Source organism: Lycorma delicatula, chromosome 4 (genome assembly GCF_047948215.1).
Source record: "Lycorma delicatula isolate Av1 chromosome 4, ASM4794821v1, whole genome shotgun sequence".
In the NCBI taxonomy this organism is placed as follows: Eukaryota; Metazoa; Arthropoda; class Insecta; order Hemiptera; family Fulgoridae; genus Lycorma; species Lycorma delicatula.
The window spans coordinates 86,698,277-86,714,857 of NC_134458.1; the positions used below are offsets into that span (position 1 = coordinate 86,698,277).

General features: G+C 28.8%; 1 protein-coding gene across 4 annotated transcripts in view; it reads right to left on the minus strand.

Annotated features, from left to right (window-relative positions):
- LOC142323622 (uncharacterized) overlaps positions 1–16,581 on the minus strand; it is a 122,681-nt gene that overhangs the window by 37,765 nt on the left and 68,335 nt on the right. For all 4 annotated transcript variants that reach the window (XR_012756135.1, XR_012756136.1, XM_075363497.1 and 1 more), the window contains one exon: positions 13,692–13,846. Coding sequence is in view for 2 of the 4 variants with exons in the window: in XM_075363497.1 (XP_075219612.1) it covers positions 13,692–13,846 (155 nt within the window). In the remaining 2 variants the exon portion in view is untranslated. The remainder of the gene's footprint in view (positions 1–13,691; positions 13,847–16,581) is intronic.

Here is a 16,581-nt window from a genome sequence, read left to right on the forward strand (position 1 = left end):
GATATTAAAGAGTGTGAAGTAAGGTAAAATGTTAAAAAACCTAAATTTAAGAAACACTGTTTCCTATCAATTATAAAAATTAAAAATCACTGGGTAACTGCATGATGGCCATTAATGAGGTTACTGGCCTTGTAATCAATGATGTTTAAATTATTATGAATATACACATGAGCTAATATCGAAGACTGCAGAGGAACCAGCAATTATAAAAAAAAAATCCTAGGCGAGTCAGTTAATTGCATCTCTTAATATCTAAAATGTTTCTATAACATTTGGAACATCTCCGTAAGTAGCATTTTGTAAAATAAAAAAATATGAAGATACAATCCTCACACATTATGACAGTGAAATTACATCTAATTAAAAAAAAGGTCCTGCAAATCATCAAATATAGCCAATAATGGGCAGTTTCCTTTAAAAGGCACACAGCAGTGGTCTTTAACCACTAATTAAAAACCATAGCAGTTTATTCCGCATAAAAAAAGTAATAATAATAGTGTAACAAATAAATAAAATGATGTAGGTAAGATCATTTGATGCACGTCATTTATGGTGTTGTATAAGATGATGTAATAAGCAAAATGATGATCTTTTATTTTAAACATTTCTATGTTAAGAGAATGAATTGTTAATACAATATAAAGGATATATAAATGGCATATATAATTTAATGCAAACCAATATTACTTTCCAGACAATGATTGTAATCATATGGGATATATGTTAAAAAAATTACACGTGTGAATTTATAAACTGAATTCAACACTCAGTTAATGGCTTTTCTTTATACCAGGATTAACCCCCATATACTACATGCAATTTACAATCAAATTCTGTTTGTTTTCTTTTAATTTTCTCCATCTACTAAACTGCTTTTTTTATTAAACCACTATAATTACATACTAATCTCCTGTTGAGATTATCTCTTTTGCAGCCTTCCTGTTTTGTTTTTTTTTTCTTTTTTTCATCCATTCTTCATAACCATTCAGTCACAATTAAATCATTTTTCTACAGAAATTTTTTTCTGTTTAATTCTAATTTCACTATCTCACCATACTTTATTAAATTTCATTATCTCTTTATCTAACTTAACATTCTCTCCTTTATTCATCCCCTTATACTTCGGATTTAGAAAACAGAAATAGAAAACAAATTTCTCCATTCATTGAGATTCTAAATATTTAAAAATCCTTTCTTCATTTCATATTTATTTTGTAACACATTAACAAACATACATTTGTATTTTTAAGAAACTGTAAGCAATGATTTTAATAATGTTCAATTTTTTCCCCAACAAAAAATTCAAGTTATATTTTTAAATCACATAACTAGATGACAGTTAATCAAATACATCATAACTTTAATCATAAACATCTAATATACAGAAAATATTAAGACATTAACTGTAATAAACACTATAACTCAACATTAAAAATATATATTATACATACACTTTGAAGCCCAGATATTTAAAAAATATACACAGCTATAAAACTGGATTTTTTAACTAATGATGGGAAAATGTTCTTTTTTGAATGATGAATGCATAATTAATTTACACCTAATAACAAAATCTACAGTTCCATGTTAATCCTTTCTCTTATAAGACATAGCATGCAACACAGAAATTTGTTTCAATTTCTGCATAACTAATATAACATCACAGTTTAACTTTATAACTGTGATATCTGCTGAATAAATTAACACACTTGTGAATTAAAAAAAGGGTTGTTCAATTAATATAATTTTTTCATCAGTTATATGAGTAAACAAATATGCAGAATATTTCAAACAATCTTATACACCTGACGAAGTATATGATTTATTACTAGACAATACCAAATCTGGTCATAGAATGTCAAATATTAGCATTAATATTATTGTGAGTAAATTTAAAATTGAACTGTGGGAATTAATGGATCTGAAACTAAAGAAGTGGGCCAAGGTCATAAGCATAGTGTAAAAAAAAACTTACACAACAAAAGCTGTACAAATTATTTTTAAAAATATTCTTGGAACTATATGAAAATGTCAGATTTATCACTGCATAAACTGTTTTATTGAATAGCTATTTGTACCAAATTGCTTGAACTTTGAAAGTTCAACACACAGTGTTGAACTTTCAACACTTTCAACAGTGTTGCAACACACAGTGGCAGAAATATTATTGTAATTATAGCATTAAAATAAAACATCCAGAACTAAAGTCTGAAATCAGTTTGGATTAAAAAAAAATATATATAAAAAATATACAAAGAATATTTTGAAAAACCAACATCAGAAACTTACATAAATAACAATTTTATAACTAATTTTTGTAAAACACATGGTACACCAGAAATTGCTAGCAAATTTACAGTAGCCGAAAATAACAACTAGGAAATTATAAATTAATTCACGGAACTGTTAATACAAAGAGTATCATGCTATTAAATTGTTAACTAAAAACATTTAGAATTAACTGGGAATTGTCAAAAATATTTTTAAAAATATAACAAGTTCTATCATAGAAATTTATCATTCAAGTCACAGGCTTCAAAGTGATACACATCCCAATTCTAACCATCACATTTTGATTTTCAAATTCAAAGTATTACATATCACCTGTATTTACCATCACATTTTGCTTCGCAAATTCGTGTGAATAAAGTTTCTTCTTTTTTCCTAAGCCACACAGTAAATAAATAAAATAAAATAAAATAAAATAAAATCTCTTTTCTATTTTTTTTTTTTTTTTTTTTTTTGAGAAATTTAGAATAAAAAGCTTATTTTGCATCCATGAAATATGATAAGGCAAAGAAAAACTTTTCAGCATTAGCACAACCTTTATGGCTCTTTTATTTTTATCATTTTTTTCTTTTTTAATTAGTGTTAAGTCTACAGCTATTAAAATAGTATTGAATGTTCAAGAAGAATGTTAACTGCTGAGAGAAATCTACTTCCTGTTAAAGCCCATCAGAGCTAGGAACGGAGGGGGGGCAACTGGAAGGATCACAAGTCTTTACCTACAGGGTTGGGATGTTAAATTTTGTATTAGGAAGGAGTAATAATTTTTCTACATACATATAATGTAATTTGCTTCAATGAAGATTATGCTTACTGATATTAAAACAGATTAGACCTAAACCATAACGAGTTAAAATTTTAAAAACACATTAAAATTTCAATCAAAAAAACCCAATAAAAAATCTGACTATCACTTAGCAAAAAAGATAAATAATAATTTCTATTAAACAACCTAACATCAAAAGTTAAAAAAGCCATTCATAGCAGCATAACTACCCAGGCCAACATTAAGAAATTTATTATTAAAAAAAACTGAACCATTAATTAGGATTAAAACTTCTAAAGGGTTTTGAAGTTTTCCATTTTCTTTTTTTCAGGTGGGTTAAAAATTTTGTTATAAGCTGAATAATTTTAAAATCATTTATATCATACTAAATAATTTTAAAATCATTTTTATGTTATAAAAATAACTTTAAAAGAATTTGAAAACAATATTTTAAGAAATAAAAAAAACAAGAAAATAAAGATAATTTCAGATCATTTATTAAAATATATAAAAATTTATCAATAATGAAGATTATCAACAAGTGACCGACATTTAATGAAATATATAGTAATTTAGAACAAAAATTAACAATAAACAAAACACATAATATACTGAAATACATTATATTTTAATGGAAAGACATAACACCATGAAAAAAAGGAAATTAATCAATTAACCCTTTAACCGCATGAAAAATTAAAAAAGACTTGCCTTCTTATTTCAGCAGCTGTAATATTAAAAAGTCTACATTTACTTAGGATTGGTTTGAATGTACACCAGTCCAAGACTGTATATGGATAAGTGTCAATTTTAACTGTAATGAAGGCACTGTGCAGGTCCGCGAGTAACAATATTGTTTCTGGTAACATAATCATCATATCTTAACCTAATTTCATTCCAGAAGGAATAGCCATTTACAGGATATACCATAAACAGGAATAACCTGTAATAACCATTCTGCTGCTCAAAGAAAAAATAATAGGTACTACAAAGACCTTTGTTGTTTTTTTTTACATAAAAAACTAGACAACTGTCAATTGATATTACTACAACACACACAGAGGAGATATCTACTTAAAGAAAAATAAAATAAAAAAAAGGCATCTATTTAAATAAGCTATAAACATCTTTATATCTTAACATCTTGAACATATCAGGTCATCGTGAATATAAGTTAATACTTCCGTACAATTTACATTTTACAGTAAACATCATGAGAAAAAGAACATGTATTTGGTATGTTCATCAACTTGATGTACCACTCAATCAGAAAAATTTAGTTAAATATATATTAATCCTTGCTATTTTCTCCATTATTGCCATAAGATGCAAACTATTTGAAAAAATAAATCATAATTAATTCAAATTACATATAAAAAGTACTATATTTTTTTGCCTGTTTTTCCATTCCACAGTTTTAGCATTTCATAATTTTGTTAAGATTATATAATTAATTTTTTTTTTAAATATTGTTAAGAACAGTTTCTTCAGTTGTTATTGTATTATTTCTGCTTTTAGAAAATATAAGGAATTCATTTTTATACAGAACTATACATTATATCAACAAAATACAAACAATTTCATATAATTAATTAATGGAACAAAAATACGGTTGTGAAGGGGAAGAACTTCCTTTAAAAATGTACAAATCTCAGCCTACACCAAAATAGTTGCTTCACATAAATGTAGAATGTAGTATATGAACTAGCCGATGCAACTGCTTCATTGCAAAGAACTATTAAATTATAATTCTTTAGTAACATGTGGTAGAAATTGTAAGCAATTATAATGGAAATTCTGTTTTCCTTCACAAACTTTTCCCACAACAATATTATGAAACGACAAGATTACAATAAAATATAAAATACAATTCAGTATCAAAAGATTTCCCAATTTCACCAATAACATAGACATTTTTTTAAAATGGCCATCACACTGCAACTGATTAGAAAATTTGTAAAAAAAAAAAAGAAACTAGATAAATAAATAAATATATATATATATATATGATAAAACTGTTCTTAAATATAATTAATTACTAATTATTTACACCTTTTAAGGCTATGAACACAGAAAAGAACAAGATTTAATAGGGTATAAAACTCAATTTCTTTCATCAAGTGATTAGTAAAATTTGAAGACAAGCTTTTACTCAAGTAATAAATACCATGATTAGTTTTTTAATGGAATATATATATTATATATACATACAATATACAACTACAACTTTGTAGTGATATCCATATACTACAAATCATATAGTACATATAGTATAATACATATAGTCCATATCAGTACAAATCCATATACTACAACAAGAAATGGTCGATACTATGCGTATCCATAAGCTCAAAGTATGTCAGCTCAAAGACCTTACTTATAATGGCCGATCAGAAAATTTACAAACTTGTCACTAATATAACTGCTCCATATTAAATCACCTTAACAATATTGTCACTATTTCAGCCCACACTTTTCCCAGTGCACATTTAAAACCTGGCAAACAGTACAGTAGGTAATATTTTAACATCGTATTTTTAAACTACATCACTTCCATTTATGCAATGTATTAAATTATTCAACCCAACCAAGACAGATATTTAGCAGTTTGTATTCTGGACAGAATAAATATTTTGATATAAAAAAAATGTATGTGAATTCAAAAGCATTAACTTAACACTTGCGATAACTGAATTGTAAATCAAATTTTTAACATAAAGGAAAGGAGCTTATTCTAGACTGTATTAAATACTCTCAGGGGTCACTCAATCACACAAACCACTAGGGAAAGGATAGTTTGGAATTTTGTTATGGAAAATTACACAGGACAGAAAGTACCGGTAATTAATAAATAGATATTTTCAATACAAATAACAAATCAATAAAACAGCTGATCCTTGTAAAGCATTAAGAAAATTCTGATCAAAATACAATTTACATTTTTTTAAAGATTAGTATTTTTTAATTAAATTTCTTTTCATCATCGAATAAAATAAAATAAATTTTGAGTTTATTTCTCGTTTAATTAATAAATTGCAAAAGATTAAAAAAGAAAAATCACTGGAAATTTTGTTCAGTTGTGTGAATCACTATGAATATTGTAACATAATTTTACAGTAAAAATAAAAATAGAAAAAAATAGCACAGACAGGGAATAACCACTGGTAAATTTACAGCTTCCTTTGAAAGACAAACACACCCTTAGTAAAAATGTCAATAAACAATAACTAATTGCTCTTTTGAACATGAAAAAAATGCAGACTGGTAATTTCACAAAAAAATTGCACACACAGAGTAAATAAAGCAAAACAATAACTTATGTGACAGCACATTATCAACTTCAGTGGCAATAAAATTTCCAATAAGAGAATAAGTGTGGCAAATGTTTCCAAATTAAATTTTTTAAGTAATTTTCATGTGTTGATAGTATAGTGCATCTATAAATGTTATATTCTACACTCATTCATTCAATAATTGTTTTCCTACGATAACGATTACTTATCTCTAATTTCAAAGTTTTATATCAGGGTTTAATAAAACCTAGAAATTAACAAACATTTGATAAATGTTAGAAAAAAGAAGAGGTAGCTTAAAAATAAATATTAAGTTACATTACTTTTTTTGTGAATAAATCTACAAGAATAAGAAATCACCTCAAAAAATAGCAACTTGTAGGAAAAATAATACCTGTGTAAGATAATTAATGCTTAAAAATGTGATATTTTTAAACAATACGGTTAAAGGGTTAAGACCCAACAGCAAACAAAATAAATAAATTTTTTTAAACCAGTTATCCTTAAATCTTTACAAAAATATTTTCAGTTCCAACCAAAACGATGTAAATTGATTACACATAAGTAAAATACTGATTACAAACTCAAAGATTGATAGCAGAACTGAAATAAGCGTAATTCAAAACCATACAAATATTTTTCTATAACAACTAACATACTATTTAGCCAAAAGCATTTAAACCTATCTATTAATAGAAACAACTTTAAATAAACTATAAAAAATAAAACAAACACAATGAAAACAAACAATATCAGAATTAATAACAAATGAATATAATTAAAATCCTAAATTATATACTCAAATAAAAAAATAAAAATTACTTAGACAAAAGTAAAATATCCATCACCAACATGTAAAAATCCAATAAAGCCTTTCAATCTTTACAAAGGTATTATTTAATTAAATTACATATTAACATATGACAAAATATAAACACATTGGGAAAAAAGAGAACAGTAAAAATATTGAATTGTTAAAAAAATTAAGAAGATATAAATCACTACAAACTCTGCTAATAAGAGCAGGCAGTCAGTTTATAACAGAGCTCATTGATGCCCATTTGCAGGGTGGTAGGAGGGGGTTTCTACTATAAATGCAAAATGGCAGCTTCAAACTTGGATCCACTTTGGAGAAAACACTAGGACTAGGAATCGCATGGAGAATGAAGGATTATCAAATAGACAACTAACAGATTTTGTTTTATACAACTTGATTTTTTTTGTGCCTGTTACAATCCACAAAGTGATAACTATAAAAAAAAACACAAATGAAACATAAATATTTTCTGATTCTAACAGGCAAGCTGAAAATTAGAATAAAACCATTTATTTAAAATTTGTCAACTTTTATAAAACAAAATTTCTTTGTTAGGTCAATAATTGTTATATTCATATAAATTAATTGGCAAACAAGAAATTTATACAGATTCGTACAAATATTATAATTAAATAAAATATGTAATAAAAACTAATCTATATAATAAAATTGACAGAAGAAAAACAGGTGGACTGTGAGAAAACGAAAGAAGTAAGGGAAAGAAAAGAAGAAAAATAATATTGGTGAGGTTCCTAATAGGCCACTTTGAAATAAAAAAAAATATCACATTAGTATAAATGTAAGAAAAAATAAAGCTAAAGAAACAACAAGGAGACTCAAATTCAATACCTCTCAATTACAAGATTGTCACTTGACTGCTGCTGCTGGATATATAAATGAGCTACTTAATCCACTTGAAAATGTTTAAATGGAATAAAGTTGGAAACAGGTATTTTGGATTTAAAGGACCATCCCTGCAAAAGGGCATCAATAAACTCTATTGTCAGCTGACCGACTACCCTTGTAATATATAATTTACTTTATTTAAAAATAAAAAGTTAATCACTGCGATAAAACTTTATCTTTAACTTTAATTAATTATTAATTTAGGTTCAAATTAATTTCATCATTATTTCAATCAGTAAATAAATAATAAATATATATATATATATATATATATATATAAACAACTAATTAATTGGCACAGTGGTCAGAATGTCGATGAATTTGCAGGAAGTTATATATATATATATATATACATAGTTATATATATACATAGGTGTCCCACAAGGAAATCGACATACTTCACCGGTGTAATCCTCTCATCAAAAAAACAAAGAAAGTTTACATAAACAAAATCTGGAAACGCTTCATTACCAAGTTACGGGCAGTGTAAGATTTTACCTGGAATTCAGCTTTCTCTGTGAAATAACGATATACTAGAATGTTTAGGATGTTAATTGAGGGGCGAAATTAATGGTTTCCTATGGTTTTTGACCTGAAAAATTGAATGAAATAGGTTCCATATCTGTATATCCAGTAGCTCTTTTCATGATATTCGAAGTAAAACTGAAAAATTTGTGGTCTGAAAAGTTTGTTTATTCATGAGCACTTGGTTGCTGTGTATGGTGATAATGTAGTGAATGAAAGAGATGTCCAAAAATGGTGTGAAATGTTCAGAAATAGCAGAATTAATGTGCACAATGAAGAACGTTCGGGGAGGCCCTCGATAAACACAGAGGACTTGTTGAAAAGTGCCAATGATGAAATTGAATAAGATCATCGCTCAACAATTTCTGATCTGGCCCTTCTTTTTCCTGATGTTTCAAGAGCTGTTATTGATAGCATTGTTCATGACCATTTAGGCTTCAGAGAGGTTTATGCACATTGGGTGCCACATGTCTTAACGGAATGTCACAAAAAATCAGAATGGGATCTGCTTTGGAATCTTTGATGTACTATGCAGAAAAAGGTGATGAGTTCCTTAATTCAATTGTTACCGGCGATGAAACATGGATTTCATATTACACACCTGAGTTAAAACTGCAATCAAGTGAATGGTGTCATCCTCAATCACCAACCACACAAACAAAGGTCAAGCCATACCCATCTGGACGCAAACTGATAGCCACAGTCTTTTGGGATCGGTTTGGCATACTGCTTATTGATGTCATGCCACGTGGAACGATTATAAATGCAGAAGCCTACTGCGAAACTCTACATAAGTTACGGCCCACCATTCAAAATCGGCAATGTGGGCAGTTGATCGATGGCATCATCCTGCTGCACAATAATGCATGTCCACTTTTTGTGGGTCCAACACATGATTTACTGAGAACATTTGGATGGGAAATTTACGATCACCCACCATATAGTCTGGACTTAGCTCCTTCCGATTACCATTTGGTTGGGAAACTGAAAGAATTTTTGAGCAGTAAGCAATTCATGGGTGACGATGAACTTAAAAATGCTGTTAATCAGTGGCCAAATGGACTGGCGACAGAATATAATGAGGGTATATTGAAGCTGGTGTATCGCTACGATAAATGTCTTAATTCATGTGGCAATTATATAGAGAAGTAGTATAAGATATACAGTTTAAGAGAAATAAAAAATATTTATGTTTTCAGAATACATCTTTTTATAATGAAACGGTCTTTACTTTAGAGATAACCTTTCTTAGAAAAAATACCTACTCACAAAACATTTTCCTTAATTTTCAATAACTTACGAACTAATGGATCCTTTCCAACAGTTGCTTGTTCCACTGTATGTCCTGTACTTGAACAAGAAAATATATAATTCAAATGATACAAGTGGTCCTAAACTCAGCACTGGCAAAATTTCAAATCAAATAGGCTATCCACAGTACAGTCTGGAGAAAAGTAGAGAAAGAGAACTTTTATCCTTATCATTTGAAAACTGTTCAAAATCTTCAACCAGGTGACTGAATTAAAATTAAATTTTTGACAATGGGTACAAGAAAATCAAAATATTGCTAAATACATTTTATTCATCGATGAATTTATTTTTACAACGTAACAGAAAATTTGAAGATAGTCATAGGTGGTCAACTGAAAATTCAAATGCAATTAAAGAGTCAAACGTTCAAACCCAATTTTCAATAAATGTATGGTGTGGTATAACTGGGAACCAATTAATTGGAACATTTATTTTTCAAAATCGCCTTTCTGGAATTGTGTACAAAGATTTTTTACAAAACAATAGCTAGTTCTGCTAGATGTACCTCTTGAAAAAACGCAGCAAATGTTGTACATTACAACATGACTGTGCACTACCACCTCATTATTCACAAGATGTTAGACAGCATTTAAACTTAAGTTTCCCGAACAAATGGATTGGTCGAGGTGGGCCAATTGATTGACCTCCTAGGTCCCCCAATTTAAACCCCTTGCACTATTACCTTTGGGGGTCATTTAAAGGAACTTTTTTACGCAGAAAAATTTAATTCCAAGGAAGAATTATTGAAGGGCAAATTTTAAATGCTTTTGATCATAAGAACAACCATGATGCTATTAGAAAAGCTCCCTTTGATGTTATACGTCGCACTACATTTTGCATAAACTATCAAAAGATCATTTTGAACAGTCTGTAATGTATGTAATTCAAATTAAAAAAATAAAAGATAAAACAAAATTAAATACAAAAACTTTTTTCTGTGCAAGACATTTATTTTTTGTTCTGTTCCTTCTTCAGTGAAATTTCATTTTTTTAAATGTTTATTAGATTTTTATTGGACTTATTTAAATCCCAATTTGTAGAATTAGATTCTCTACAAGTTTTGTTAATAAATTTAATGCATTTATTAGTGATTTAACAAAGTTACTGTATTGCAAACCTAAACAAACAGGTTTTGGACAACAAATTTTTCAGCTTTACATCAGATATCATGAAAACTACTGAATATATAGTTCTGGAACGTATTTCAATCAGCTTTTCAGATCAAAAAACTATAGGAAACCATTGATTTGGCCCCTCAATTCATGTCCTAAAAAGTTCAGTATGACCTCATTTCAACAGGGGAGCTGAATTCCGGCTAAAATCTCTCACTAGCTGTAACTCACTGACAATTTAAATGTGAACGTTTTTCATTATTTTGATGAGAGGAAACCTGTGAAATATCTCGGTTTCCTTGTAGGACACATGTATGTGTGTGCGCTTGCGCACATGTGTGTATATGTGCGTGTACACATATATATTAAATTAATAATATATAATAATATTTAAATAAATATTAAATTACTTTTTCATCCATGACAAAAAAATGAAGAGGAAAAATGCGTTATATGATTATCTTCATCAAGAAATAAAACTATGTAACTACCAATACTTTATAACCTAATTACTTTTTTCTTAATTAGCAATAAGAAAGCCTTAAAGAAATTAAAAGTAAAAAATGTTACTCATAGTACATGTATTTGATAAAATAATAATATAAAGAACCAATAACTTAAAAAATATAATTTAAAATTAACAGCAACTCAGTAAAACAATATGTGCATTATTCTTGGATCAATGAATGAATCTGCAATAACAACATTAAAAAACAGATGCAAACGGCTAAATAACAAGCAAAATCATAATTGTTAGAATAAATAATATTTCAGACAGATAAACATTATATATCATTAAATCTCAAGTTTTGTCTTCAGAAATTACAAATTTTTCCTGAAAATATCAATTCTAATTACAAATTACACAACTCATTTAATCAAAAGCACAATATATTTTTCCGAAGTTTTCCTGTGCAATAAAATAATAAAAATACAATAAGAAAAACATTTACATAGAAATCTATCATTTACCAGTTTTTAACAATTTCACTTTATTTTCCTTTCAGATGATAGCTGAACAGAGATCATATGAAGAAACATTCAAGGTCATAAAAACCTTCTGAATAAAAGTCAATCAGTCCATTTTTCTTTTTTTTTTTACTAGATGCGAATAAGGGATATCATAAACAAAATCAAGTCTTGTCAATTGTATTTTGATCACAGCCTGACACTATAGCCTTTAAGTAACTAAAAAATATTAAAAAGGTTCATTCAACTATTTGAATTTCTACCCAGGAGATATCTCAACAAGTAAACACGTCAAGAGAACCTCAGAACACAATTAACATTTTTCATGATAGTTTAAAATTTTTCAGTGAAAACCTTACATAGATATCCTTAAGTAGGAGCTCCAGTTTTTGCAATTACTACTTCATGTGAGTGCAGCACAGTGGAAACAGGGAGAAATAGCATCATGCAACAGCAATAGAATCAAGAATTCATATTGAATGGAACATCTGATTCCTTACACTTGAAAACAAGAAACCAATCATAGGAAGTACCTCAAATTTTATTTGTTCTTGAATAAAACTTGAGAAAACTTAAATTATTCATACATCCACAAAAAAAAAGTATATAGACCATTGTTCTATATTGCAACAATTGCATTGTTTTTTAAACATTAATTGTAATGTTTTAAATAATAACACTATTTGCAAATTGCAAACTAATAGAGATTAATTGCAAACTGTAAACAAATACAGAAGTTCATTGCAAAACATAGAACTGAGGTTTAACTACACAAGTTAATACCATTTTTATAGTAAGTAATTTGTTCACCTCTATTTTAAAATAAATACTTTTACAAAATTAGTCTTGACTATCCTTTTGCAAAAATCATGCACTAATACCAGAGGTATAAACCACATTTTTGAAACTTATTTCGTAACTGATAAGTGTTTTTGAATATACAGAAGTATTGTATACTTAATTAAACTGTATGACACACATTATATATGAAAATAATTCATGCACATAATGTTTTAAAAATTTTACTGTTAATTTAAATGGTAATATAATGCAATAATTCAGAATCATTCAATTACATCTTTTATAAAAAGAGACAGAATAAGAAGATCACTCACTACCAAGACAAGAACATTTGGTTACCATTCCATACATTAGTTAAATGAATACATTATAATACAATATATACTATACTTTTACAAAATTGAGCTTTTATACTTCTATAAAATTAGCTGCAATTAATAAATTTATCAATAGCTACTAATCTTAATTGAATTCTAATGTGGATTATACAAAGGAACAAGTAAGAATAATAGTTAAAAATTAACTATAACCTTATTTTACAAAAAAAAAAAAAAAAAAAAAATCACAAAAGTTTGTGATAGTTAATTTAATAATCTAGATATGATATGATATATTAGTTAATTTGATAACCGAGACAAAGGGTACCAGGAACAGCTACCAAAGACAATGTTCTAATTTAAACAAATGAATCCATCCGGGGAAAAAAACCATGCAAAACAGCATAAAACCAATCTTAACCTGCCATTGCTAACTCAGGGAAAGAAATATAAATAAAAATTCATTTTCCAAACCAAAATATAGCGTGCAGTATTTTATACTGTTTTCTAAATTAAGTGCAATTATTCTGTTTCTACACAAAGTGGTATAGCATAAGTATAATAACAGACTCCATTATCATAATCAACCTGTTGATACGGCTGAGGAGCAATATGCCCCTGTGTAGAATACGGCATAGTGAACTGTGTATGCATAGGTGCTGGTGCAAGCAATGGCTGACCAGTAGCTGCAGCAACTTGCATCTGAGCTGCAATATCTGGCCGATGCGGCATAGTCATTGGCACTGAAACAAAAATTAAATTAAACTGTTTTAATGTTTTACTTGTTTCCAAATCAAAATTATCAGTCTTATAATCAGAAATACAGGCATACACACACACAAATGTGCACAAAATAAACAACAAATTCGACTTGAATCAAATGAGCAGAAATTACACAAAATAAACTAAATGTTATAACGATATAAATGTAATAACGATATTAATATAATACAAGGCATGTTTTTTAAAGTAAGGTCTGTATTGATATAAAAACAGAAGTAAGCAAAATAGAAAAAACTTTATTATAACAAAATAAACTTACATATACAAGTATATACTAATTTTGTACATATTCACAATTTACTGAAATACATTTTTGATATTGCCTTACCACCTTCATTATTCCATTACTGAAGAATTCTGCCATCTGTGATTTAAACCCATTAATTACTCTGTTTTGCACTTCCTCATCATTTTAAAACTTCTGCTATGCAAACCTATTTTAGATAGAGAAAAAGGTAATAATCACTCTGTGCAAGATCCGAACTGTGTGGCAGATGTTCGAAGATTTCCCTATGAATTCATGGCAATTGTTCAGTGATTTTGTTTGCCATCTGAAGTCGTGCGTTATCATGGAGAAATGAAATCCCATCGGTTAGCTTCCCACACTTTTGTTTTGAACTGTATATCAGAAGTTTTGTAAGCATTTCATAGTACGTATCAGCATTAACAGTTCTTCTATGTTCAAGAAACTAAATCAGCAATAACCCTTCAGCATCCCAAAAAACCAAGCTTTTTCATTGCACTTTCTCACTTAAACTTTTTGGGTTTCAGGGATGATGAATGCCGACATTGCATTGACTGCTGCTTTGTCTCAACATTTGAATAAGGCAACTAGGTTTCATCACTGGTCATGTGTTTCCATAAATCATCACATTTATTTTCGTAGTGTCTCAAAAGTATTTGAGCTACAGCAAGACGTTTTTCTTTGTGTGTTTCAGTCAACATTTTTGACACCATCTAGAACACTACTTTCTGTAACCCAGTTTTTCAGTTAAATTGTGAGAATTACTAATTGGGAAACAAAAGAAATTCAATTGATAATTGAGAAAGAGTAAACCTTCTGTTTTCATGAATTTTTCCATTCACAGTTTCAGTCAATTCATCTGTGATGACAGCTGAGCGACCACTTCATTCTTCATCATGAACATTCGTTCTTCCTCCACAAAACTACACCATTTGCGAACTTTACCTTCACACATAACACTGGGTCTGTAAACACCAATAATTTCTCTATGAATATCAGCAACAGATTTGTTTTTCACCAATAGATAATAAATTATTACTGATCACACTTCACAACTAGTGGGATTATTTATTGTAGCACTCATTTCAGCCAGGCTATATACAGCAAGTAACACAAATAACATTAACTTATTGTTGCAAACAGATGATCATTGATATAAATTAACATGCTACACTAGCACCATCTAATTCCACCCCATCTAATGGCGGCAAATTATAAACAACCCTTATTTTTAAAAAAACACACCTCGTATAATCATTAATGAAAAACAATATACATTTAATAAATCAACTGTAATAACCCCTGGAATGCTTTCTAGAATCAGTGCATCACTTTATTTTCCTAATTTTTAATAAAGTACAATTTTATTACACAGTGATTTTATAGTCCCCAATTTTAAATGTAATTTAAGAAAGGGAAATTTAGGTGGAATAAAAAAATATATTTGTTACTTACAAAAGAGATTTAATAAAAAGCTATTACTTACATAATTGTTAAAGAATATCCTCAAAATGCCCACCCCTTGCGGTTATGCACGCACGGACTCTTTTCAGGATATTAATAGAAACCTTTTAAGAGTTGCATTGGAAATGCAACTCTGATTAAGTCTGTAATATTGACTGTAAGTTCATCAATAGTGTGAGGATTGTTTTTGAAGGCCTCGGATTTAATATAGCCCCACAAAAAGTAGTCAGGAGACGTGAGGTCTAGGGATCTTGGAGGCTATAAGCCCTTGCTTATTATTCAATCATCAAAGAACTCTTGCAGAAAATCCATGGTTTCTCGAGACGCGTGGCATGTAGCGCCGTCTTGCTGAAACCAGCAATACCGTTCTTGAGGTTCCAGATTAGCACACAATATTCCTATATACTTCACCATTTACTGTCTGTTTGAAGAACATGGGTCCGACTATATGATGACGAGGTATCGCACACCATACACCAATTTTTTCGGGAAGCAAATATTTGTCTTGTAAAGCGTTAGGATTTTCAACCGCCCAAATACAACAGTTTTGACTGTTCACATAACAATCGAGATGGATCCAAGCTTCATCACTAAAGAACACTATGTTTAAAAATTTGATTCCATTATCATTTACGAGAGACCTAAACCAACAGCAATATTGCAATCGCTTGTTTAAATCTGGAGGCTGAAGCTCTTGGGACTAATCATACACGATACAGATACGAATTCAATTTTTTAGCAGCTTTCTGAACACTCGAATATGACAAACTGACTTGCGTGAAAAGTTATCGTAAACTTTTCCATTGAGAATTGAGAAATCTTGTTTTCACATTCTCTAAAACATCATCTGTCAAGCGAGTTGGTTGACCGCTACGTTTACTATCACAAACACTACCTGTCTCTCGAAATCAGTTTGCTAGCCTAGAAATTGACATTTTTTCTGGCGGAGGAACACCAACAAATTTAATTTGAAATGATTCTATTACA